The sequence below is a fragment of the Lampetra planeri genome, chromosome 44 (assembly GCF_965212315.1).
Source record: "Lampetra planeri chromosome 44, kcLamPlan1.2.h2, whole genome shotgun sequence".
In the NCBI taxonomy this organism is placed as follows: Eukaryota; Metazoa; Chordata; class Hyperoartia; order Petromyzontiformes; family Petromyzontidae; genus Lampetra; species Lampetra planeri.
In genome coordinates this window covers 4,128,927-4,153,313 of record NC_136150.1, presented here as the reverse complement: position 1 = coordinate 4,153,313, position 24,387 = coordinate 4,128,927, and the positions used below count along the sequence as shown (strand labels likewise).

At 58.1% G+C, this 24,387-nt stretch overlaps 1 protein-coding gene across 1 annotated transcript in view; it reads right to left on the bottom strand.

Annotated features, from left to right (window-relative positions):
- The window catches only part of LOC144732827 (plasma membrane calcium-transporting ATPase 3-like), a 30,303-nt gene extending 9,954 nt beyond the window's left edge, over positions 1–20,349 (bottom strand). Inside the window, 18 exon segments of the mRNA XM_078614442.1 lie at positions 634–825; positions 1,767–1,870; positions 2,648–2,735; positions 3,578–3,757; positions 4,099–4,348; positions 5,127–5,184; positions 5,263–5,446; positions 5,745–5,864; positions 6,874–6,996; positions 7,443–7,657; positions 8,186–8,306; positions 8,343–8,389; positions 9,405–9,437; positions 11,700–11,840; positions 13,303–13,428; positions 13,629–13,886; positions 17,685–17,882; positions 18,899–20,349. Coding sequence (XP_078470568.1) covers positions 634–825; positions 1,767–1,870; positions 2,648–2,735; positions 3,578–3,757; positions 4,099–4,348; positions 5,127–5,184; positions 5,263–5,446; positions 5,745–5,864; positions 6,874–6,996; positions 7,443–7,657; positions 8,186–8,306; positions 8,343–8,389; positions 9,405–9,437; positions 11,700–11,840; positions 13,303–13,428; positions 13,629–13,886; positions 17,685–17,882; positions 18,899–19,217 — 2,757 coding nt within the window. The 5' untranslated portion in view covers positions 19,218–20,349.
- Between the last annotated feature and the right edge of the window lie 4,038 nt (positions 20,350–24,387).

The following is a 24,387-nucleotide window of genomic DNA, read 5'->3' as shown; positions in this document are numbered from 1 at the left end:
CGTCGTCGTCATCATCGTCATTATCTTCGTGATCATCATCATTGTTATCATCGTCATCATCGTCACCGCCTGGAGTTTGGGTTTTCTGTTTGTCGTGCAGTTGGCAGCTCCTGCACGGACCGATTCGTCCCAGGTGAGTGATAGATCATCGCAGGTGAGACACGGGTCAGAGGTGAGATACAGGTCAAAGGTTAATCGCAGGTGAGATACAGGTGAGTCACAGGTAACAGCTGAGTCCCAGGTCACGGGTGAGGCACAGGCAACAGGTGAGTCCCAGGTCACAGGTGAGATACAGGTGACAGGTTCATCACAGGTAAGATACAGGTGAGCCACAGGTCACATGTGAGATAGAGTTAATAGCCGAGTTCCAGGTCACGGGTGAGGCACAGGCAACAGGTGAATCCCAGGTCACAGATGAGTCACAGGTAACAGCTGAGTCCCAGATCACAGGTGAGATACAGGTCAAAGGTTAATCACAGGTGAGACACAGGTGAGTCACAGGTAACAGCCGAGTCCCAGGTCACAGGTGAGATACAGGTCAAAGGTTAATCGCAGGTGAGATACAGGTGAGTCACAGGTAACAGCCGAGTCCCAGGTCACGGGGGAGACGTCGGTGCGGCGCCGCGTCGCCACCTGCGTGAAGCAGGCGCCGGTGAAGGCGACGATGACGGCCACCACGTTGACCGTGAGCTGGAACTGCAAGAACTTGGAGATGCTGTCGTAGACGTTGCGGCCCCACATCACCGCCTTCACGATGGAGCTGAAGTTGTCGTCCGTCAGGATGATGTCCGACGCCTCCTTGGCCACGTCCGTGCCCGCGATGCCCTGCGGGGGTGACCGGGGCATCAGGGCCATCGGCGCAAAGGCCCCGCCGGCGTGGAGGGAGCTCTGGGGAGTGCCGCTCTGGACGGCGTTTGGCCCCCACCCCCCCCCGCCCCCCCCCCCCCGACTCTCACTCGGCTCACTCCACGTGGCTACTCGCGGTCACGTGGCGGTGAGCGCGGGATCTATGGGACCTCTTTTTGTCAGTTTAAAAATTATGAAAATTAAGAATAGGTTTTACCCTTTCTGGCAAATAAAACAGGACTTGTGTTAAGATGATAATTGTTTTTTTTACCCTTTTTTCTGGCAACAAAACTGACACCTTTTTTACAAGGAGTCATGTTTGCATTGACCACAATACCTGCAGTCGGAATGCAAAAAAAACACAACTCTGATAATGTATGCACTGTCCTTGAAATTGATTGGTCCACACCCGAGACAGCTTTCTTTAGAGCCTAGTCTCACATGGTGTTGGACCAGATGACGCCAAAAGGCGCACAAAAAAGGTGTCAGTTTTGTTGCCAGATAAAAGGGTAAAAAAAACAATTATCATATTTCGCTACTGGCAAATGAGGTTCCAATGGTTGTGTTAAGTGTTCAAACACCCAAATAAATACCTTTTGAAAGGCATCAAGTCCCCATTAGTCACACGTGCTTGTGGCAAAACGTGCAAACAAACATGCTGTGATAATATATGCATTGCCTTTGACGCCCAAAGGCGTTCTCTCGTCTAACGCTGGTGAGACGAGGCCATGAAGAACGCTGTAGGCCAATCAGTTTCAGCGTTTCTGTTTGCATGTTTTGCCACGAGCATGTGTGGGTGAGTACGGGTAAGCGCGTGCGAGGGTGGTTGAACGTGGGTGAGCGTGGAGGCTTGTGGGTGAGCGTGGGTGAGCGTGGGTGAGTGTGGGTGAGCGTGGGTGAGCGCGGCGGCGGGGCATCACCATGGCGAAGCCGACGTCGGCCTTCTTGAGCGCGGGCCCGTCGTTGGTGCCGTCGCCCGTCACCGCCACCACCTGGCGCTGCCCCACCGTGCTGTCGATGATCCCTGTTCCACGCCGCCACGGGGGTCAGCACGGGTTGGGGGGGGGCGTCGGGGGGGGGGGGGTCACGCGGAGAGGTCGGGTCGCAGGGCACGCAGGGTCGAAGGTTAACGGGGGGGGGGGGGGTCGCAGCCCTCGCGCGTGCCCGGGGGGGTCGAGCGTTCGCTGTCAGGTCGAGGGCCGGGGGCCACCGATATGCCGGTCTCATTCGTCCCGGTGCCGCCACTCGCTTAGGCCAAATTGCAGCTGTGAGAGTGAGAACGTCGGCTCCAGCGGCGGTCGCTACTCTCGCCGGCGGGGCGAGTGGGACAGTGCTGCCCCCTACTGCGTCAACCAGAGGGCACCTGACCGGAACTCGGGAGGTAGCTCTGCGTTATCCGCTTCCGCGGGCCCGTCCTCTGACGCACGGGGAGTGGCGCGCCGCTCAAGCGAGGATCCCGTGACGGGGGTTCTCCGTCGCGATGCGGACGCCGACTCCGCAGCTCGGTTCAATTTGAGCGGGGGAAAAAGACGAACAAAATATCTCCAAAGGTCGTAGGTCGGAGATCGCGTGCAGCATGTTGCCGAATGCACGTGTGAATGAGTGAGTGAGCGAGTGAATGAGTGAGTGAGCGAGCGAGTGAATGAGTGAGTGAGTGAGTGAACGAGTGAGTGAGCGAGTGAGTGAGCGAGTGAGTGAACGAGTGAGTGAGCGAGTGAATGAGCGAGTGAATGAGTGAGTGAGTGAGCGAGTGAGTGAGCGAGTGAATGAGTGAGTGAGTGAGCGGGCGAGCGACACTCACCTTTGACGAGCGTGTGTTTGTCTGTGGGGGAGGAGCGAGCAAGCACTCGAAGCTTGGGCCAGATCTTGTCGATTCTCTCCTGCTCTATCTGTCCCATGGCACACGGGGAGGGTAGGGGGTGGGGGGAGTGTGGGGGGCGGGGGTGGGGGAGCACACGACGCTCCCGTCACTAGACGCGACGCCGCGCGGTGGCGGTGGTGGCGGTGGTGGCGGTGGTGGCGGCAGTGGTAGGAGCAGTGGTGGCGGTGGTGGTGGTGGTGGCAGCGGTGGTGGCAGCGGTGGTGGCGGTGGTGGCGGTGGCGGCGGTGGTGGTGGTGGCAGCGGTGGTGGCGGTGGTGGCGGCGGTGGTGGTGGTGGCGGTGGTGGTGGTGGTGGCGGTGGTGGTGACGGTGGTGGCGGTGGCATTGGTGGCGGCGGTGGTGGCGGGGGTGGTGGTGGCGGTGGTAGTGGCGGTGGAGGTGGTGGGGGTGGAGGTGGTGGTGATGGTGGCGGTGGTGGAGGTAGTGGTGGGAGTGGTGGTGGTGGTGGTAGTGGCGGTGGAGGTAGTGGTGGAGGCGGCCGACGTGCAGAAAATCCCCCAGCCCGGCGTCATCACGTGGGGTCAGTGACTAATTGCAGCAGCGCGTCGCCTCCATCGTCATGATCGTCGAGCTACGACATCACCTTCTACTCGCCAAATCTCGGAAGCAATGAGGACGGCTTGTAGGTGAGCGAGCGAGTGAGTGGGTGAGCAGGTGAGCGAGTGAGTGAGCGAGTGAGTGGGCGAGTGAGTGAGTGAGTGGGTGAGCGGGTGAGCGAGTGAGTGAGTGAATGAGCGAGTGAGTGAGCGAGTGAGTGAGTGGGTGAGCGGGTGAGCGAGTGAGCGAGCGAGTGAGCGGGTGAGTGAGTGAGCGAGTGAGCGAGCGAGTGGGCGGGCGGGCGGGCGCTCGCCTCTCCCTTATCGTTGCGGATTCGCCGGTTGAACTCCTTCCCCTCGATGCACAGGAAGTCCTCCCCGGGCGTCAGGATGCCGCACTTGCTGGCGATGGCGCGCGCCGTGCTGATGTTGTCGCCCGTCACCATGCGCACCGTGATGCCCGCGCGCTGGCACTTCCGGATCGCATCTGGCACCTGGCGAGGGCGGGGGGCAGGGGGAGAGGGGGGGCAGGGGAAGAGGGGGGGCAGGGGGAGAAGGGGGGCAGGGGGAGAGGGGGCAGGGAGAGAGGGGGGGCAGGAGGAGAAGGAGCACGAGGTGCGGGCGTGGGGGGAGATGCAATTTGCTCGCCATGTCCGCTTTGATCCCCCAACCGATCCGCCGAGAGCAGACCGCCAGCACCGCTCACCGTGCAGGCCACACCGCCCACTTCTGCCGGTCTCGCTGCAAGCCGAGGTGGATCGAACCTCAAATCCTCCCCCCCTCTCTCCCCCCCCCCCGCCCCTAAACCTCCTCGTCCTCTCCCTCCGCGCCTCACCTCCGGCCGCACGGGGTCCTCGATGCCGACGACGGCGATGCAGGTGAGGTCGGCGACGATGGCGCCCTCGTCCTCCCAGTTGGGGTCGGCGCCGCCGCCGCCGCCGCCCGAGGGCAGGTCGCGGAACGCCAGGCAGATGGTGCGCAGGCCCTCGCTCGCCATGGGCTCCACCACGGAGCGCACGAGCGCGTCGCGCTCGCGAGCTCGCAGCGGCGCCGCCTCCCCCGCCGCGTTCAGGACCCACGAGCACCTGGGAGGCGCGTGGGGGGGCGGTGGAGCCAGCGATCGTGTCCGCCGAACGGGACTCCGGCTCCGAGCGCTTGCGCCTGGGTTTGGTTTTAACCGGGCGAGGCCTTCGCTAGGGCTAGCTGGCAATGGGAGTGACCTGGGGCGTCGCTTTGCTGCTGCCTTGTGGTCTAGCCTAGGGGCACCCCCATTGTCAGCTAAGCATCACCCCGCAGCACACCACACACCGCACACCACACACATCACACCACAAACACCACACCACACACCGCACATCACACCACACACAGCACACCACACACAGCACACCACACATCACACACCACACAGCACACACATCACACCACACACAGCACACACCACACACAGCACACCACACACAGCACACCACACACAGAACACCACACACAGCACACACCACACACACCACACACATCACACCACACATAGCACACCACACACAGCACACCACACACCACACATCACACACCACACAGCACACCACACACAGCACACCACACACATCACACCACACACAGCACACCACACACATCACACCACACCACATTTCACACCACACACCGCACATCACATCACGCAGCACACCACACACCACACACCGCACATCACACACCACGCACCGCACATCACACCGCGCAGATCACAGCACACCGCACATCACATCGCACCACCCACAGCAAAACCACGCGCCGCACAACCGCGCCATCACAACGCCGCAGCATCGCGCCGCACCGCGTCGTCACACACCGGCCGCCCCTCACTTTCGCAGGACGATCTCGGAGGCGCCCTTGGTGAAGACGCGGAAGCCCGAGATCGGCGGCGCCGCGGCACCGACGCCGCCCCCCACGAGCCCGGCGGCGGCGGCGGCGGCGGGGGCGGCGGCGGCCACGTGCTCGGCGCGCAGCACGGTGCTCATGGACTTGCGGCTCGAGTTGAAGGTGAACACCTTGAAGAGCGACTCCTCCGGCACGATCCGCCGCACCGCCTGCGCGTCTCGCCCCAGCGCCAGCGCCAGCCCCAGCAGCGAGCACTCCGTCTTGTTGCCCACGTGCCGGGGCAGCCCGCCGGGCTTCTCCGGGGCCTGGCGGCCACGAGGAGGAGCGGTGGGGGGGGGGGGGGGAGCGGAAGATGGGGCAGGAGGGAGGAGAGGGGGAGACGGAGAGAGCGGGCGGTGGTGAGGAGGTGAGAGGGCAGGCATGCGGGCAGCTCCAAGTGTCTAGATGTTGCTCACCAGGATGTTGGTGGTGAGTGTCCGACAGGATGTTGGTGTGAGTGCTCACCAGGATCTCGGTGGTGAGTGTCCGACAGGGTGTTGGTGTGAGTGCTCACCAGGATCTTGGTGGTGAGCGCTCACCAGGATGTTGGTGTTGAGTGCTCACCAGGATCTTGGTGGTGTAAGCGCAGTTGACGGCGATGCCGGTGGTGAGCGCGTCCAGCGTGGCCGGCGCCAGGGCCTCCACGCCCGGCACCGAGCGGTGCAGAACCCCGCCCACAAACGCCTGCACCGCACCGCCAGCACCACGCACCGCCAACGCCAGCGGTTATCGCTCGGTGGTTGTGGTTGCTGGTGATTGGTCGGTAGTTGTGGTTGGTGGTAATTGGACGGCGGTGATTGGTTGGTGGTTGTTGTGGTTGTCGTTTATTGGCTGACTGCTGTGGTTGGTGGGGATTGGTCGGTGGTTGGTGTTTATTGGCTGATTGCTGTGGTTGGTGGTGATTGGTCGGTGGTTGTGGTTGGCGTTTATTGGCTGACTGTTGTGGTTGGTGGGGATTGGTCGGTGGTTGGTGTTTATTGGCTGATTGCTGTGGTTGGTGGTGATTGGTCGGTGGTTGTGGTTGGCGTTTATTGGCTGACTGTTGTGGTTGGTGGGGATTGGTGGGTGGTTGGTGTTTATTGGCTGATTGCTGTGGTTGGTGGTGATTGGTCGGTGGTTGTGGTTGGCGTTTATTGGCTGACTGTTGTGGTTGGTGGGGATTGGTCGGTGGTTGTGGTTGGTGTTTATTGGCTGACTGCTGTGGTTGGTGGTGATTGGTCGGTGGTTGTGGTTGGCGTTTATTGGCTGACTGTTGTGGTTGGTGGGGTTTGGTCGGTGGTTGTGGTTGGTGTTTATTGGCTGACTGCTGTGGTTGGTGGTCATTGGTCGGTGGTTGTGGTTGTCGTTTATTGGCTGACTGCTGTGGTTGGTGTTTATTGGCTGACTGCTGTGGTTGGTGGTGATTGGTCGGTGGTTGTGGTTGGCGTTTATTGGCTGACTTTTGTGGTTGTTGTGATTGGTCGATGGTTGTGGTTGGCGTTTATTGGCTGACTGCTGTGGTTGGTGGTGATTGGTGGGTGGTTGTGGTTGGCGTTTATTGGCTGACTGCTGTGGTTGGTGGTCATTGGTCGGTGGTTGTGGTTGTCGTTTATTGGCTGACTGCTGTGGTTGGTGGTCATTGGTCGGTGGTTGTGGTTGTCGTTTATTGGCTGACTGCTGTGGTTGGTGGTGATTGGTGGTGAGCGAGGTTCACCTGCACCACCGTCATGCGGTTGGTGGTGAGCGTGCCCGTCTTGTCGGAGCAGATGGCCGTGGCGTTGCCCATCGTCTCGCACGCGTCCAGGTGCCGCACCAGGTTGTTGTCCTTCATCATTTTCTGCGCCACGGAGCAGACGTGATGAGGTCACGATGGCGTCATCATCGAACGGGTACAACTCTCGCACAACTTTTAAAGACGACACGCGCGTTGGCAAAAAGCATCGCAGCCATGAAAGGTTTGCCGGACCCTCGACACAAATATTACGTCATCAGCATCAGCGTCATCGTCGTCATCAGCCATGATCTATCCACTGCTGAGTGAAACCCCTCCCCTTTGCCGTCGCCACCTCTCGCTACCTGTATGTACGGATCTCTGTACGTTTCCCACAATGCACCTTGATGGACCATGCAAAGGGAGATGGTGACAGCGAGCGAGGGGCAGCCCCTGCGCTCCCACCTCTCCCACAATGCACTTCTGTCACAACTGCCTCCCCACCTCTCTGGCTCCCACAATGCACCTCACCGCGAGTGCCGCCCCCCTTTAATGCGCGTCCCACAATGCACCTTGACGGAGTAGGCGAGGGCGATGGTGACGGCGAGGGGCAGCCCCTCGGGCACGGCCACGACGAGCACGGTGACGCCGATGATGAAGAACTTGACGAAGTACTGCACGTAGACCGGCGTGCACTCGGCCAGCCAGGGCCGGCCCTGCACCCAGAACGTGTCGATCACGAAGTAGAGCACCAGGATCACCACCGTCACCGACGACATCGCCAGACCTGCCGGGGAGGTGGGGGTCACGGGGGTTCGGGGTGGGAGGTGGATCAGAGAAACTCCGATTAGCACGGTTCGCTATGTACAGTGCGAAAGATGTTCAACATACGCATAAACGTAGGAACACTAAAGAAGACACTTAATACTGATTAACACGTAGGCTTTCGCGACCAATATTATTCATAATCAACGTTTTTTGGGTTTAGATCGCGTTATTTATAAATGTGTCGTAACCCTCCACCACCCGTGGCACTTTTTTACTGATTGGCTGTGTCGGGTGGTGGAAGGTTACGACACATTTATAAATAACGCGATCTAAACCCAAAAAACGTTGATTATGGACTTAAGACTGAGTCGATCCTGGAGAAGGCCCAGGAGGGTTCAGGTTGCAATCGCCGCTGATGTTGCCCATGGACGGGAATCGAACTCGGGTGGCCGGGTTCGTAGCGCATCGCCCCAGCCGCATCGCACGACGGCGGTTCCAGGCGACGCGACCGGGTGACCCCGGCGGAGCGTTCCGCCGCGCCGCTCACCGGCCTTGCCGATCTGCACGGCGAGCTTGGTGAGCTTCCCCTGCAGCACCGACTTCTCCTTCTTGGGCGGCGCCGCCGGCCTCCGCTCCCGGGCGTCGTCCGCGTCGCCCCCCTCGCCCCCCTCGCCCGCGTCGCCCGCCTCGCCCCCGTCCCCCACTCGCAGCGGCTGCATCTCCACCGACGCCACCCCATCCTGCGCCTTGGCTGTGCAGACCAACGCAGATCTCCGTCAACGTCATCCTCGTCTACATCAAAATCAACCTCGTCAACATCAACCTCGTAAACATAAACCTGGTCAACATCATCAACATCATCCTCGTCAACATCATCCTCATCCACGTTATCCCCGTCAACGTCATCATCATCATCCTCGTCAACATCATCATCAAAATCAACTTCGTCCATGTCATCCTCGTCCACGTCATCCTCGTCAACATCAACCTCGTCACGTCATCCTCGTCACGTCATCCTCGTCACGTCATCCTCGTCAACATCATCCTCGTTACGTCATCCTCGTCACGTCATCCTCGTCAACATCGGCAGTGGTGGCGTCGTAGGCGTCAGAACTGCCGTGGCCGCCATCGTCACCGCGCTGTCGTCATGGCCGCCACTTGCCACAGACGCCCGCGGTTCGGGCCTTTTACCACCCCCCCTCCCCTTCCGAGTGGCCTTGCCATCGATATCATCTTGCTGGGATCCATGTGCTGTTGCTAAGGAACCGCTAATGTTGCTAAGGTCCAGCTGCTGTTGCTAGGGTCAAGGTGCCGTTGCTAGGGTTCAGCTGCTGTTGCTAGGGTCCAGCTGCTGTTGCTAGGGTCCGGCTGCTGTTGCTAGGATCCATGTGCTGTTGCTCGAGTCGGGCTGCTGTTGCTAGGGTCAAGGTGCTGTTGCTAGCGTTCAGCTCCTGTTGCTAGGGTCCAGCTGTTGTTGCTAGGGTCAAGGTGCTGTTGCTAGGGTCCAGCTGCTGTTGCTAGCGTCCAGCTCCTGTTGCAAGGGTCAAGGTGCTGTTGCTATGGTCCATGTGCTGTTGCTAGGGTACAGGTGCTGTTGCTAGGGTCAAGTGCTTTTGCTAGGATCCATGTGCTGCTGCTTGGGTCCACGTGTCATTTTTAGGGGCTGGATGCTGTTGCTAGGGACCAAGTCGTGTTGCTAGGGACCACATGCTATTCCTAGGAAACGGATGCTGTTGCTAGGTTACGCGAGGGATGGCGGTTGCTACCTTTGCTCTGGTGGTTCTCAGTGACCTCCTCGTCTTTGTGTGTCGCACGGAGGCATAGACGGAGGAGGTGGAGGGACGAGGACGATGACGCGGAGGCGGCATGGACACGTCAGCGAGGTGGGGGGAGAAGCACACGCGCACAGAGACACAAAGACAAAGATCCCCCGTATATCCTTAACAGACTGTAGGGGCAAGTGCTGTTAGCGAGCACCTATGAAGGCCGGAACGGCACAGGAGGGGATGGGTGGCCAGCATCACATCCGACCGCCTTTGTCTTCCCACTGGCGATGTTTACACACCGCACCAGGTACTCATTTGAGGCAAAGTCGACCTAGGGGAGGCCCAGGACCGGTTCAAATCATCGCCACCGGTGTTGGCCGTGAGCGGGAATCGAACTCGGCTCGCCGGGTTCGTAGCACAGCACAGCGCTAACCGCTACACCACCGCTCAACGCACGCACACATAAGGGCACACGGACACGCATGCACACAGGCAATGAGACGCATAAGCCGAACAGACACGCACATGGTGAGCAAGCGAGGGACACACAAAGGCGACGGATCGCATTGCGTCTGCTGAGCCGCAGGCGAACGATCGTCACCATGCCGCTCCTTTACCCCGGAACAGCCTCCCGGAGTCTCAACAACTCCATCGCGTTGCCGTCGTGCCCAAGGCGCCGTGAATACGAGCGTGATAGAGGCGCTCGTGCGTGCGGGAGGGGGGGGGTCTAAGAAACCCGGAGGAAGCCCTCCGCGTTCACGGGGCAGAGACCACCCAACAGATGGATTTCGATCTACTTGCTGTGCTGCCATCTCCGCGGTCGCGGTGCCTCACTCATTTGCTCCGCTTGAGAAACCTGGAGGTGGCTGTCCTGAGAGATCGGGGGTGCTGAGATCCCGGGGTTGAGAGAGAGACCCACAGACTCAGATAGAGACACGCAGACTGGAACCCAGGGTCTCCGCGTCTCTCATCTCGCAGACACCAAGCAGGCCACCTCCAGGATGTGTAGCTAAGCAAATGAGCCAGACACGGATATGCCAGCGCAGCGAGTAGATTGGCTCTATTTGTACAGAGCTTTGGGTGTTTTGGAGACGAGGGTTGGTGGATCACGCAGAGATTTGTGAGAGTCCCAAACCTCCTCGTAGAACTGCTGTGAAGTGGCCATGGCATGGCGGTACAGCAAGCGGGTTCCATGTGCAGCTTTGAGTTTCTCCCCCTTGCCCGCACGCACCACGTGCGTGTGCACGTACGAAGCTCAACGGCCGTGAACTCCGATGGGATTCGTCGGCAAAAAAAAACACATTGAGCAGCACCCTCGGGGGCGAATCGAGTGACGGACGCAGCGGCTTGTGCGGGTTGATCCACCCGCTCGAATCCATCTCCCGGCACAGCAGTTGAAGCAATACAGGGCGAGTTTCCTAAACCCCGCAATCCCCCCCGCCCTCCCCGCCACCCCGCCCCCTCCGCTGCCTCTGTCCAATGTCCAACCCTGAAGCGGCAGCGAACGACTTCCACCACAGTCAGGCAATGGGCACGTCGCGTGTGTGTGTGTGGGGGGGAAGTGGTGGGCTAAAACGTGGGTAATGCCCACCTCTTCCCATACGTGGACGAGTGGAGCGAACATCCGCTTTCGTCTAGCAGAGCCCCAACCCCCACCCCTACCGCCCTTCAGCCAACAGTGGAGCCGGAGAGCAATTGCAGGGCTGCGCCTGTACCTTCGTTTTGAGACGTTAGGGTATGGAATGATGTGCGGCGTGCGGTGACTTGGGCCTGCCGCCGTGCGCTTTGCGGTGCCCTCGCTCCTCGCGTGCCACTGGAATCGATCGCCGGTTCACGACTGCCGGCACCGCGAACCGATTCTCAAAACGGATTCCGGTCAACAACGCCCGTTGGAAGTTTGTGGTTGGTGATATCGTGGTTGTGGTTGATAGTTTGTGGTTGTGGTTGGTTGTTGCTAGTTAGTGGTTGTGGTCGGTAGTTAATGGTTGCGGCTGGTGCTTAATGGTTGCGGTTGGTAGTTAGTGATTGTGGTTAGTAGTTAGTGGTTCGTAGTTAGTAATTGTGGTTAGTAGTTAGTGGTTGTGATTGGTAGTTGTGGGACTGCTACCAGAGACTGAGTGAGGCTCTCCTGGGAGCACAGAGGGTCGTCCTGACGATGATGGTGACGAGGACGGAGACGATGGCGGTGACGATGATGACGGTGATGACGAAGGTGACGATGATAACGACGATGACGGTGACGAAGGTGACGACGATGACGGTGACGACTGCGACGACGGCTACCGCCACCATCACAGTGCCGCCCACCTTTCTTGTCGCGCCGCTCCTCCTCCTCCACGTCGCCCGCCCCGAGCAGCGTGAAGATGATGCCCGTCTGGGAGTTGACGCCCACGGCCGTCACCACCATCTTCCCCGAGCCCTCCATCACGTGCGTGCCTGCAGCCGCAGCGCCGCACGGGGGGAGGAGGGGGGCGACGAGGATGAGGATGAGGAGGATGAAGAGGAGGAGGATGAAGAGGAGGAGGAGGATGAGGAGGAGTATGAGCAGGGTGGTTGGTGTTGGTGGTGCCAATGCTGTGGGTAGCGGTAGTGCAGTGGTTTGCACGCAGTGCTACGAAACCGGTAACCGGGTTCGATTCCCGCTCACGGTCAACAACAATGACGATTATCTAAGCGGGTACTGGGCCTCTCCTAGGTAAACCCAGCCTCAAATGATTACCTCGTTCAGTGTATACATACAGAATATATAATATATGGTAATCACTGGGGAGACAAAGGCGGACCTGGCGGTGTTAGCCACCCATCCCCTCGGCTTTTTTCGGTGCTCGCGGACAGCACTTGCCCCTACAGTCTGTTAAAGGCTATATGGGGGATCTTTATCAATGTGTCTACGCGTACTGTGTGTGTGTGGACACACGTTCATGCATGTGCCCTTGCGTGCGGCCGTGTATTTTGGCACGTCTATGCATTTGTGATATGTGCGTATATCTATGAATGTGTGTGTGTGTGTCCGTGTGACTTTGTGCAATGACAATAGAACCTGCATACGGTGTGAGGTCACTAGTGGCCACGGGAGGTAATGACAGGAGAGTCAGCCTGCAGTGCGAATGGACTAGTGGCCACGGGAGGTAATGACAGGGGAGTCAGCTGTGAGTGCGAAGGGACTAGTGGCCACGGGAGGTAATGACAGGGGAGTCAGCCTGCAGTGCGAATGGACTAGTGGCCACGGGAGGTAATGACAGAGGAGTCAGCTGTGAGTGCGAAGGGACTGATGGCTACGGGAATGTTCGAGTAGGGAGCCTGGTCACGTGACGGTGGAGTCTGCCGGTGGAGCGAGCGTCCAGAGTCAGCGAGAAGGTTCGGGAAGGGGGGCGTGGCCTCGTGTCGGTATAAAAGGGGGAGATGCGCAGGAGGCTCGGGGCTGTTGCAGTGGGGGTCTCCGCCTGATGTCAAGTGAACGTGTCTTCAATAAAGTGCCATCTCAAGAGAAGTGTGGCAAGTCGTCATTACATTTGAGTCAGTGGGTGTGTGTGTCCGTGGGTAGTGGTAGTGTAGCGGTTAGGGCGCTGCGCTACGAACCAGGCGGCCCAAGTTCAATTCCCGCTCACGGCCAACACCAGTGACGATTATCTGAACCGGTCCTGGGCATCCCCTAGCTCGACTCAGCCTCATAAGAGTACCCGGTGCGATGCGTAAACATCGCCACTGGGGAGACAAAGGCGGCCGCGCGTGGTGTTGGCCACTCACGCCCTTGTATGCCGTGACGGCCTGCATAGATATCTCACTAACAGCACTTGCCCCAACAGTCTCTTAAGTCTATACGGGGGATCTTTGTCTTTGTTTTTTGTCCGTGTCCGTGTGTGTGTGTGTGTCGGTGTGTGTGTGTGTGACCCCTGACCTGAGAGAAGGTTGGGGTCCCTGTCGATGGCTTTGCGCACCTGGTCGGACTCCCCGGTTAGGGAGCTCTCGTCCACCTTGAGGTCGTTGCTCTGGATGAGCACCCCGTCCGCGGGCAGCAGGTCACCTGCACGGTCAAGCAGCGCTGCCATCATCATCGTCGTCGTGGTCCTTGTCATCATTGTCACCGAATGCATCACGATCATTGTCGTCGTCATAATCTGTGCCCTACTTTAGCATCTCAGCAGAGCCACGAATGTCGCCTCCAATTCCACATTCAACCCCCGCACCGTGTTCGAGCCCCTTTACTGCATCTGACCCTCGTACCGTATTTGACCTGGGCGATGTCGCCCACCACGATGGCCGCCACGGGGAGCTGAAGCAGCTGCCCGCCGCGGATGACCGAGAACTTCTGCTCCTGCTCGATGCGATTCTGGAGTCCGCGGAACTGTCGCTCCTTGCTCCAGTCGTTGAACGCCGTGACGAGCACCACGCACGCCACCGACAGGAGAATGGCCGCTCCCTCGATCCAGCCGGCCGTCGCCTCCCCCTCGTCCTCCGCGCCGCCCCCGGCGAGCCCGCACGCTGCACGGTGTGAGGGTGGGGGGTCAACGAAGGAGGGGGTGGGGGGTCAAGGGGTCAAGAGGTGAAGGGACGCGAGGTTGGCCGAGAGGACACGGTCACTTTCGAGTAGTTTTTTTGCGTTGGTCAATAATGGTACAACCCCATCCCGGGCTCCGACACATCAATCCACCACTCCCATCACTGCACGCAACACTCCCTCCATTCATCCATCACGCTATCTGTCACTCCAAACATCACTCCTTCAATCACTCCATCCATCCCTAAACCAATTCCACCAATCACTCCATCATCCCATCGCTTGATCCCTGTCAACATCACTCAATCAGCCCATCCACCGTTTTATCTTTTATCCATCCATCCAACTACCAATTAATTATTCAATCCCTTAGCGCCCTCCTTCCCTCTACCCTCAATATGGAATCCCTGCATCCCCCCCCCACACTCCCCCCTCTAGCAGTGTCTGCTGCTGCTACTGCTGCTGCCGCTCGTGGCTATGGGGATCGTTAAATTTTTTATTTCCCGACTTCATCTAGGACACGGAGCGCCTTAACATGCACGGCGCGCAGCTGCCCACGCGTACACACAGACACACACACACGCATACACACACACACGTATACAAGCACGCATACACACACAGACACACACACTCACGCATACACACACATACGTATACACTCACGCATACACACACAGACACACACAGGTATACACTCACGCATACACAAAGACCCCCCCGTATAGCCTTTACAGATGCTCCCTAACAGCAAGTGCTGTTAGTGAGCATCTGAACCGGATCCTGGGCCTCCCCTAGGTCGACTCGGCCTCAAATGATTACCTGGTGCGGTGAGTAAACATAGCCACTGGGGGAGACAAAGGCGGCCGGGCGTGGTGCTGGCCTCCCACCCCCTCGTTCGCCGTGCCGGTCTTCATAGGTGCTCGCTAGCAGCACTTGCCCCTACAGTCTGTTAAGGCTACACGGGGGGGGGGGATCTTTGTCTTTGTTTTGCCCGTGTGTGTGTCCGTGTGTGGGTGTCCTGTACGCTCGCATGTGTGTGTGTCGTGTTCCGCCTGCTGCTGTTTCAGAAGACACCGTGTTCCTGGAGCAGAGATTTCCTTTCATCTAAGAATATCTCCCCCGCGTGGAGACTCCTGCACAGTCCCCACGAGTGCGCGCACGCAACGCACGACCACCCCGGACCCGGCAATCCCTGGGTCTCATTCCAGCTCCAGCTCCTCTGCTTGAGAGTGCCACAAAATTCCGGTTCGTTCCTGCCCCAGTGCCGGATGATCCGCATAGCAAAAGCAGCTGCATAATGCTACGGGCCCCGCACTTTCAAGGGCCCCCGCGCTGAATGCTTTCAAGCCATCAATTCGGGTTCAGTGATTCTGCACTCGCTCTATTGCTATAGTACTATACCGCCTTCAACTTTTATGAACGACTGGGTGTTTAAGGTTAGCGATTTGTCGTATTATCTGGCTGTATAGCAAATGAAAAAAATAAAATTTTGCTATGCAAGTAAAAATGTGTTTAAATATTTAAGTATTTATTTATTTCGGGCCCATTTATAACATATGCTACAGACCCCAGCACTAGCCTGCCCTGGCTTTCCCGGGAGCAGTGATCACGGCGGACGCCAAAGACGCCCGTGACGCCGTCGTTCGCAAGAGGCAGCCCGTCGCGTGGCGGCGTCATGGTCCAGACTTTGGCAAAATGTGCAAGACTTACACCGCAAGTCACCTTCCGTGGGATTCCGTGGGATTGTGTGGGATTCCGTGGGATTCCGTGGGATTGTGTGGGATTCCGTGGGATTCTGTGGGATTCCTTGGGGCTACACCGCACAGCAGTAGCAACATGAAAGGCAATCATCGCCCCCTCCCCCCGCTGCTAAAACGCGGGAGGACCCTCCGGCGAGGGCCTTATTAGGTGCTCGCTAACTGCACGTTCCCCAACAGCCGGTGACAGGCGACAACCACGGGGGAGGAGCCCGTGTCTGTGCCACTGCGTCTGTGGGGGGGCGCGGTGGTGTAGCGGTTAGCGCTACGCTGCGCTACGAACCCGGCGACCCGGGTTCGATTCGCGCTCACGGCCAACACCGGTGACGATTACCTGAGCCGGTGCTGGGCCTCCCCTAGGTCGACTCGGCCTCAAACGAGTACCCAGGTGCGGTGTGTAAACATCGCCATTGGGGAGACAAAGGCGGCCGGGCGCGGGGCTGGTCACCCACCCTCTCATGCGCCGTGCCGGCTTTCGTGGGTGCTCGCTAACAGCACTTGCCCCGACAGCCTGTTACAGGCTACACGGGGGGAATCTTCCTGTCCTTTGTCTTGTGCGCGCGTCGCCGCTGTTTATTCTACAGCAGTGGCAACAGCCGTCTGCCAGCCCCGCTAAGAATAGCGCCACATGGCGCTGCAACAGTCGCGGCGCTGGTCGGCCCCAGACACACCACACACCACACAACAACAAAAACCCGTGCGCGTGTTGGGGGGGGGGAGCGGTGGCGCAGTGGTTCGCGCCGCGCGACGAGATGCGACGAACACCTCCCCCCCACACCGAGTTGCGACGGCCCGCTCAGAATCGACGACGGTCACGGCGAAGTGTTTCGACTGCTCAGGGACCTTCCCCAAAGGTCTACTCGGCCCCCGTCAAAAAAAATGCGCACTCGTCAGCACCGGTGAGACAAAGGCGGCCCGGCAGTGGTTTGTGTTGGCCGCCCGCCCGCCGGCCACGTGTTTCCACAGTGGCGGACGTCGTTGATGCTCGCGAACAGCACTTGCCCCAACGGTCTGTGAAAAGGCTATACGGGGGATCTTTGTCTTTGTGAGCCACGCAGAGATGGTGGGGGTGTGGGTGGTGGGGGCTTGGCACCAGCCCCACCAACCCCCCCCCCCCCCCACCGACCGCCACACTCTCCCCACGAGCCACTGGGCACGCGCGGAGAGAGTGGAGGAGTTCCCCTGCCCGGGCAGTGAACCGTGCCTCCCCTAGATAGACTCGGCCTTAAATGAGTCATTGGTGCGGTGTCTGTGAACGTCAGGAGGTCGGGTGCGGTGCATCGGCCACCCCCCCCATCTCCCCGCGTGTGCTGGCCTTCATAGGCGCTCGCTAACGACACTTGGCCCAACAGTCCATTGAGGCCATGCGGGGGACCTTTGTCTTTGTACACGCCGTGTTTTCTTGTCTCGTGCCGTTGCCGACTCCGCTGTGAGCGCCGCAAATAGATCGATCACTCAATGGGGCAGGGCCACGTGACGCGTCTGAAGCCACGTGTCCGTTTTAATTGGTCAGCCTTGCTGCTGCCACTGACCCTGACACCATAGCCGTGTCACTAACCCCGACACCATAGCCCTGTTAATAACCCTGATACTAATAATAGGGGTTTTCCCCCTTTTTACTGGCAACAAAACTGAATCCTTTTTAGGAGGATTCATGTCTGCATTAACCACAATACTTGCAGTCAAAATGCCAACAAAAAACACACTCTGCTAATATATGCATTGTCCTTGAAACTGATTGGTCCACACCAGAGACAGCTTTCTTTAGAGCCTAGTCTCAATTGGTGCTAGACCAGATGACGCCAAAAGGCACTCACCCTGTCACTCACCCTGTCACTCACCCTGTCACTCACCACTCACCCTGTCACTCACCCTGTCACTCACCCTGTCACTCACCCTGTCACTCACCCTGACACTCACCCTGACACTATATCCCAGCCGCAATGGCTCAGCCTTATCCACACCACCAGCTCAATGGTGCTCATTGCGACGACTGCGGCCGGGCGCGAGGAGTGTGCCCACCGTCGCTGTCGGAGCCGGGCGGCTGGTAGAAGGAGAGTCCCAGCGAGACGAGGGCCGCCACCTCCAGGATGATGAGCGTCACGTCCTGCAGCGCCTCCCACACGAGCGCCAGGAACGACTTGGGCTTCTTGGGCGGGATGAGGTTCTCCCCGAAGACGGCACGCCTCCGCGCCAGGTCCTCCTCGTCACCCGACACGCCTGGGGGGAGGGGGGGGCGAAGAGGGAGGGAGGGGGGCGAAGAGGGGGGGTCACTAACGCTTCATCGGTCGATGGAGTGACCGTCTTGCGGTTTCTCACACCATTGAAGGCGCGAGCCACGGTGGTGCGATTGTGTAGCCGTGCACCCTCCGCCACCCGACCACCCCACCCCCGTCTAGCTATGGGCCTCATAGTAAACCCATAGAGATGCACACAGAGACACGTAGAGAGACATTGACATGCATATAAGACTCCCCCCCCCCGTGTAGCCTTTACAGACTGTTGGGAAAAATGCTGTGAGCGAGTAGCCACCTGTGAAAGCCGGCACGGCACTCAAGAGGGGTGAGTGGCCAACACCACGCCCGGCCGCCTTTGTCTCCCCAGTGGCGGTGTTTACACACCGCACCAGGTACTCATCTGAGGCTGAGTCGACCTAGGGGAGGCCCAGGACGAGTTCAGATAATCGTCACTGGTTGTTGGCCGTAATCGGGAATCGAACTCGAGTGGCCGGGTTCGCAGCGCAGCGCACGAACCGTCGCGCTACCGCTCACCATCAACACCACCGCCGCTGTCAGCCCCGTCACCATCAGCAGCACCACGTCCAATACCTATACACGCCATTGGCTACTAAGTGACGGTGACGTCAGCATGGCACCTGTGCCAGGCCAGGTGCACTTTGCGGCCACGTGAAGTGTCGAAGGCTCGCTGGTGACAAGAGGTCATGGGACAGACCCGGCAGGTGCCATGGGTTGACTGACTGAGATGACTAGGAGATGCACCACCCGTGCCCTTACTGTGCCAAACATGCCAATTGGCTGTGTTTTAGTCGCCCGGCGCTCCACTCGTTGTTGTGAGCGTTGTCATCACCACCATCACCACCACCATCACCAAATACCACCATCACCATCACCACCATCACCACCATTACCATCATCACCTTCACCACTAACCACTATCACCATCACCACCATCACCACCATCACCACCACCATAACCATGACCATCACCATCCTCACCGTCCACGGGCGAGGTCCGGAGCCGGCGACACATCCCCGCGACCGCGTCCCCCGCTCCACCCCCGGCTCCGCTGCTCCCGTATCTCTCGGCCATGTGGGCCATCGCCTCGGCCCCCCGCATCTCCATGAGGTCGCGCAGCTCGCGCACGGTCACCCCGAACCCCCCCTCGGCGTCCTGCTCCATAGCGGCGGTGGGGGGCGCGGGACCCCCAGCCCGCCCCGCGCCACGGCCCCCCCCGCCGCCGCCGTCTTGGCCAAGGGGGCCCGGTTGGGGGGCGCGCGCCCCCTTGGCTTTGTAGTCGACGGAGCTGTTGGCCATTGCGGGTCTCCGAGGATCAGTCCACACCCCCAAGTCCCGTGCGGGGCTGGTGGTGAGCGGTGGGTGGATTTGAGGGTGGGTGGGAGTGGGTTATGAATGAAGGGTGAAATAGCAACGTCAAATAGGTGGAAAGCACAACACTTGAATAGGATTCTAATCAGAACGCGTGCGTCCGCCTGTCCATCCCCTTCTGCGTGCGTCTGCTGGGCGAGTTTGGGTGGCGGGTCGCTGTGACCCTGAATCCTTCCTGTGGCCTCGATGGACTTTGGTGAATCGGCCCCTCTCCGCCTCTCTGCGTCCGGGTCCGTGTGACCGCCCGCCTGCGTATCCGTGGGCCTGCCTCTTGTCGACGCCGAGAAGTCTGCTGAACGAAGTTGACAGGGCCCGCGAGTTGGAGCGGCGGAAGACTGCACTCGGGACCGGGATGACGAACCACGTTTCAACGAGCAGGCAGGGTTGAGCGGTGGGTGGGTGGATGGATGGAGGCGAGGCCGAGTCCACGGTGCGGTCTATGAACAGTGGAACTCTGGGAGCAGCAACAACAAAAGGAATAAATAAACGAGGCCGCAGAATTCCCTGCTTCACTCTTCGGCCCTTACCGCTGTCACCGCCAAATCCCCGTTTTTCTTACACCACCTCCTCCTCCGCCTACTGCTCCACCTCTTCGTCTCCAGCCAGGCGGAAATGAAAGAGCCAACGATGAAAGATGGAATGAAAGGGAAACCTGGAGAGAGCGACAGCGATGGGTTGATGACGAGGACGACGATGTCGGTGATGATGGCGATGACCGTGGCCACAGCGTGGACACGGGGCGATGGCGACGACGACGATGACACGGCGGGTGCTGCTGCTGCTGCTGGTGGTGGTGACGGGTCCTCATCCCGTGCGTGAGACACTCTGGCCGCGCCCAGCCGCGTAGCCTCTCCCCGAGTCTCCCCCCCGCGTGTCTTCTCGCTTCGTCCCGTGTCTCATCTCACGCTGGGCGGCCCCGCTGGACGCGGGGATCAAGGCGGCGTCGGGGACGGGGTGGGGGAGGGAGTCGACAGGATCGAGGGGGATCAAGTGGATGGAGGCTGGATGCCGGCGCGGTGGCCCACTGACGATGATTCCATCGCGAACTCAAGATCCAGGAACCCCGATCGCACCTGCAGCGGCCTGCAGGGGACGAGGGGATGAAAGGTGGTGGTGGGAAAGAGGGGTTACAGAGATGCGGTCAACTATAATCACCAACTATAATCACCAACTACAAATCCCCAGATATAATGATAAACTATAATCACCAACACGGCAGCAGCGGCATTGCTGGGGATGACACCACTGCATCTTCACTGAGCCCAGGTGTGGCCATCAATGTCGTAAGCAGCAGCAGTGTTGTCATCAGCAGTAGCAACACCATCATAGTAGCCATCATCAGCAGTTATTATTTGTTTCTTTCGGTTAAGTCACGTCTAAAGATAAAATAATAAATTAAATTAAATAATTATTATTATTTAATTTATTATTATTTAATTTAATTTATTATTTTATCTTTAGACGTGACTTAACCGAAAGAAACAAATAATAAACAAATAACAAATAATAATTCCTGCAGTCACGAAAGTTCTAAAATTAAGATAAAATTAAGATATCATCAGCAGTGTTGTCATCAGCAGTAGCAACACCATCATAGTAGCCATCATCATCAGCAGCAGCATCAACAGCATCATATTCATCGTCGTCATCATCACTGTCATAATACTATTGAACAACAACACAATCATCATAACATCGTCATCATCATCACCATCGTCATCTCTCTCCGCTTCGTGGTGACGCCGAGTCCATTCCTCGCCCTGTTTATCACGGCTGATCAAACGACACCCACCGGGGAGACAAAGGCGGCCGAGCGTGGTGTTGGCCACCAATTCCCTCGTGTGCCGTGCCGTCCTTCAGACGTGCTACTCTCGCTCACAGCACTTGCCCCAACAGCCTGTTCAAGGCTATAAGGAGGATCTGTGTGTGTGTGTGTTTATAGTGGGGAGCGGTGGTGCAGCGGTTCGCGCGCTGCGCTACGAACCCGGCGACCCAATTTTTACTTGCATAGTAAAGTGATTGTATTTTTTTATTTGCTATACAGCCAGATATCTCGCTCGTTCAGCAGTTCCACTGCTGGATTATTTGTTCCGCCTGAGGACGACCGCTTGTGTTGCGATTGAAACGTCGTGATATATTATTTTGTTTTATTTTTCTACCTACGTGACTTTACCGAAAGAACCAACGAGTATACAGCCAGATAATACGACAAATCGCTAACCTTAAACACCCAGTCGTTCATAACAGTTGAAGGCGGTATAGTACTATAGTAATAGAGCAAGTGCAGAATCACTGAACCCGAATTGATAGCTTGAAAGCATTTAGCGCGAGGCCCTTGAAAGTGCGGGGCCCGTAGCTACTACTACATGTGTAGTAGTTACTACACGTGTAGCTACTACGCATGTAGCTACTACACGTGTAGCTACTACGTGTGTAGCTACTACACGTGTAACTACTACACGTGTAGCTACTACTACATGTGTAGTAGCTACTACACGTGTAGCTACTACGCATGTAGCTACTACACGTGTAGCTTCTACGTGTGTAGCTACTACACGTGTAACTACTACACGTGTAGCTACTACTACATGTGTAGTAGCTACTACACGTGTAGCTACTTGTGCTACTAGGATCATCCGGCACTGGTTGTATGTAGATGCTCGCCAAAAGCACTTGCCCTAACAGTCCATTAGAGGCTATATGGGGGGCCTTTGTCTGTGTGGCTATGTGTATGCGTCACCCGTGACCCCCATTCGATGTGCTCCCCAGCACCCGATCCCCCGTGGTGGGGGTGGGGGGGCAGAGGGCATGGCGGGGTGACACCCTTGACCCTCACGTCCCTCGCCATCATCACCACCACCATCACCACTCCCATCACCACCATCAACGTAACTACCACCAACATCCTCGCCATCGTCACTACCATCACCACCAACATCACCACCATCACTGTGACTACCACCAACATCCTCACAATCGTGACTATCATCACCACCAACATCACCACCATCACTGTGACGACCACCAACATCCTCACAATCGTGACTACCATCATCACCATCGCCACGCCACCGCGACGGCCATCACCACCATCACGAAAACATCACCACCATCACCAAAACATGACCACCATCACCAAAACATGACCACCATCACCAAAACATCACCACCATCACCAAAACATCACCACCATCACCAAAACATGACCACCATCACCAAAACATCACCACCATCACCAAAACATCACCACCATCACCAAAACATCACCACCAAGGCCGACCTCGACGTCACCGCTCATCTCCTACAATCTAAAAAATGACTTAAATACCCATGCAACATCACCGCAACCTCCACAACCACCACCACCACCACAGAAAAAGACAAAGATCCCCCGTGTAGCCTGTAACAGACTGTAGGGGCAAGTTCTGTTAGCGAGCACCTATGAAGGCCGGAACGGCACACGAGGGGGTGGGTGGCCAGTTGAGGGAGGCCCACGACTGGTTCAGATAATCGTCCCTGGTGTTGGCCGTGAGCGGGACTAGAACCCGGGATGCCGGGTTCGTAGAGCGGTGCGCTGACCACTGCGCCACCGCTCCCCACACAGACACAGGACGCATGGCACACCATGCGTACCACACACACACCACACACACACCACACATCCTACATACACCACACACACCACCACACACCACAAACACACCACACACCACACACACACACCACACACACCACCACACACCCCACACCACACACACACCACACACCACACGCACCACACACACCACACCACACACACACCACACACCACCCGCACCACACAGACCACCGTACACCCCACACCATACACACCACCACACACCACACATACACCACACACCACACGCACCATACACACCACACGAACCACACACACCACCCACAGACCACACACATCACACACACACACCACACACACACACACCACACACACCACGCGTACCACACACACACACACCACACGCACCTCCACGCTTGTGCCGCATCCTAAATTTAAATCCGGCGAGGCCCCCACCCCGCCGAAGATGAGCCACGGGGGCACGAGGAGGAGGGGGCACGAGGGTGGGGGCTGGGGGGCCATGGTGAGGTCATTATTCGGCAGTTTTATTTATTTATTTCGCTGATGCGGCCACGCTCGCCGTGGTGGTGTATGGTTGTTGTGTGGTGTGTGGTGGTGGTGTCTGGTGATGGTGGTGTAGTGGTTGTTGTGTGTGGTGGTGTAGTGGTTGTTGTGTGGTGGTGGTGTAGTGGTTGTTGTGTGGTGGTGTGTGGTTGTTGTGTGGTGGTGGTGTTGTGTGGTTATGGTGTTGTGTGGTGGTGTAGTGGTTGTTGAGTGGTGGTGGTGTAGTGGTTGTTGTGTGGTGGTGTAGTGGTTGTTGTGTGGTGGTGGTGTAGTGGTTGTTGTGTGGTGGTGTGGTGATTGTTGTGTGGTGGTGGTGTGTTCTGGTGTGGTTGTTGTGTGGTGGTGTGTGGTGGTGGTGTGGTGGTGTAGTGGTTGTTGTGTGGTGGTGGTGTGGTGATTGTTGTGTGGTGGTGGTGTGTGCTGGTGTGGTTGTTGTGTGGTGGTGGTGTGTGCTGGCGTGGTTGTTGTGTGGTGGTGGTGTAGTGGTTGTTGTGTGGTGTGTGGTGGTGGTGTACTGGTCAGCGCTACGCTGCGCTACGAACTCGGCGACCCGGGTTCGATTCCCCTTCACAGCTACCAACACCGGTGACGATTATCTGAACCGATCCTGGGCCTCCCCTAGGTCGACTCAGCCTCACATGAGTACCTGGCGCGGTGTGTAACCATCGCCACGGGGGAGACAAAGGCGGCCGGGCGTGGTTCGTGGCCACCCCACCCCCTCGTGTGCCGTGCCTTCAAAGGTGCTCGCTAACAGCACTTGCCCCAACAGCCTGTCCCAGGCTATACGGGGGATCTTTGTCTTTGTGTGTTGCAGCGGAGTCGGGGGGATACTTCTTGCTCTCGATCTCGACTCTGATTTTCGAGTTGGTGTCAATAACCATCGAGGTGGGGGGGCGGTGGTGGTGGTGGTGGGGGGGTGGTGGTGGGGGTGGTGGT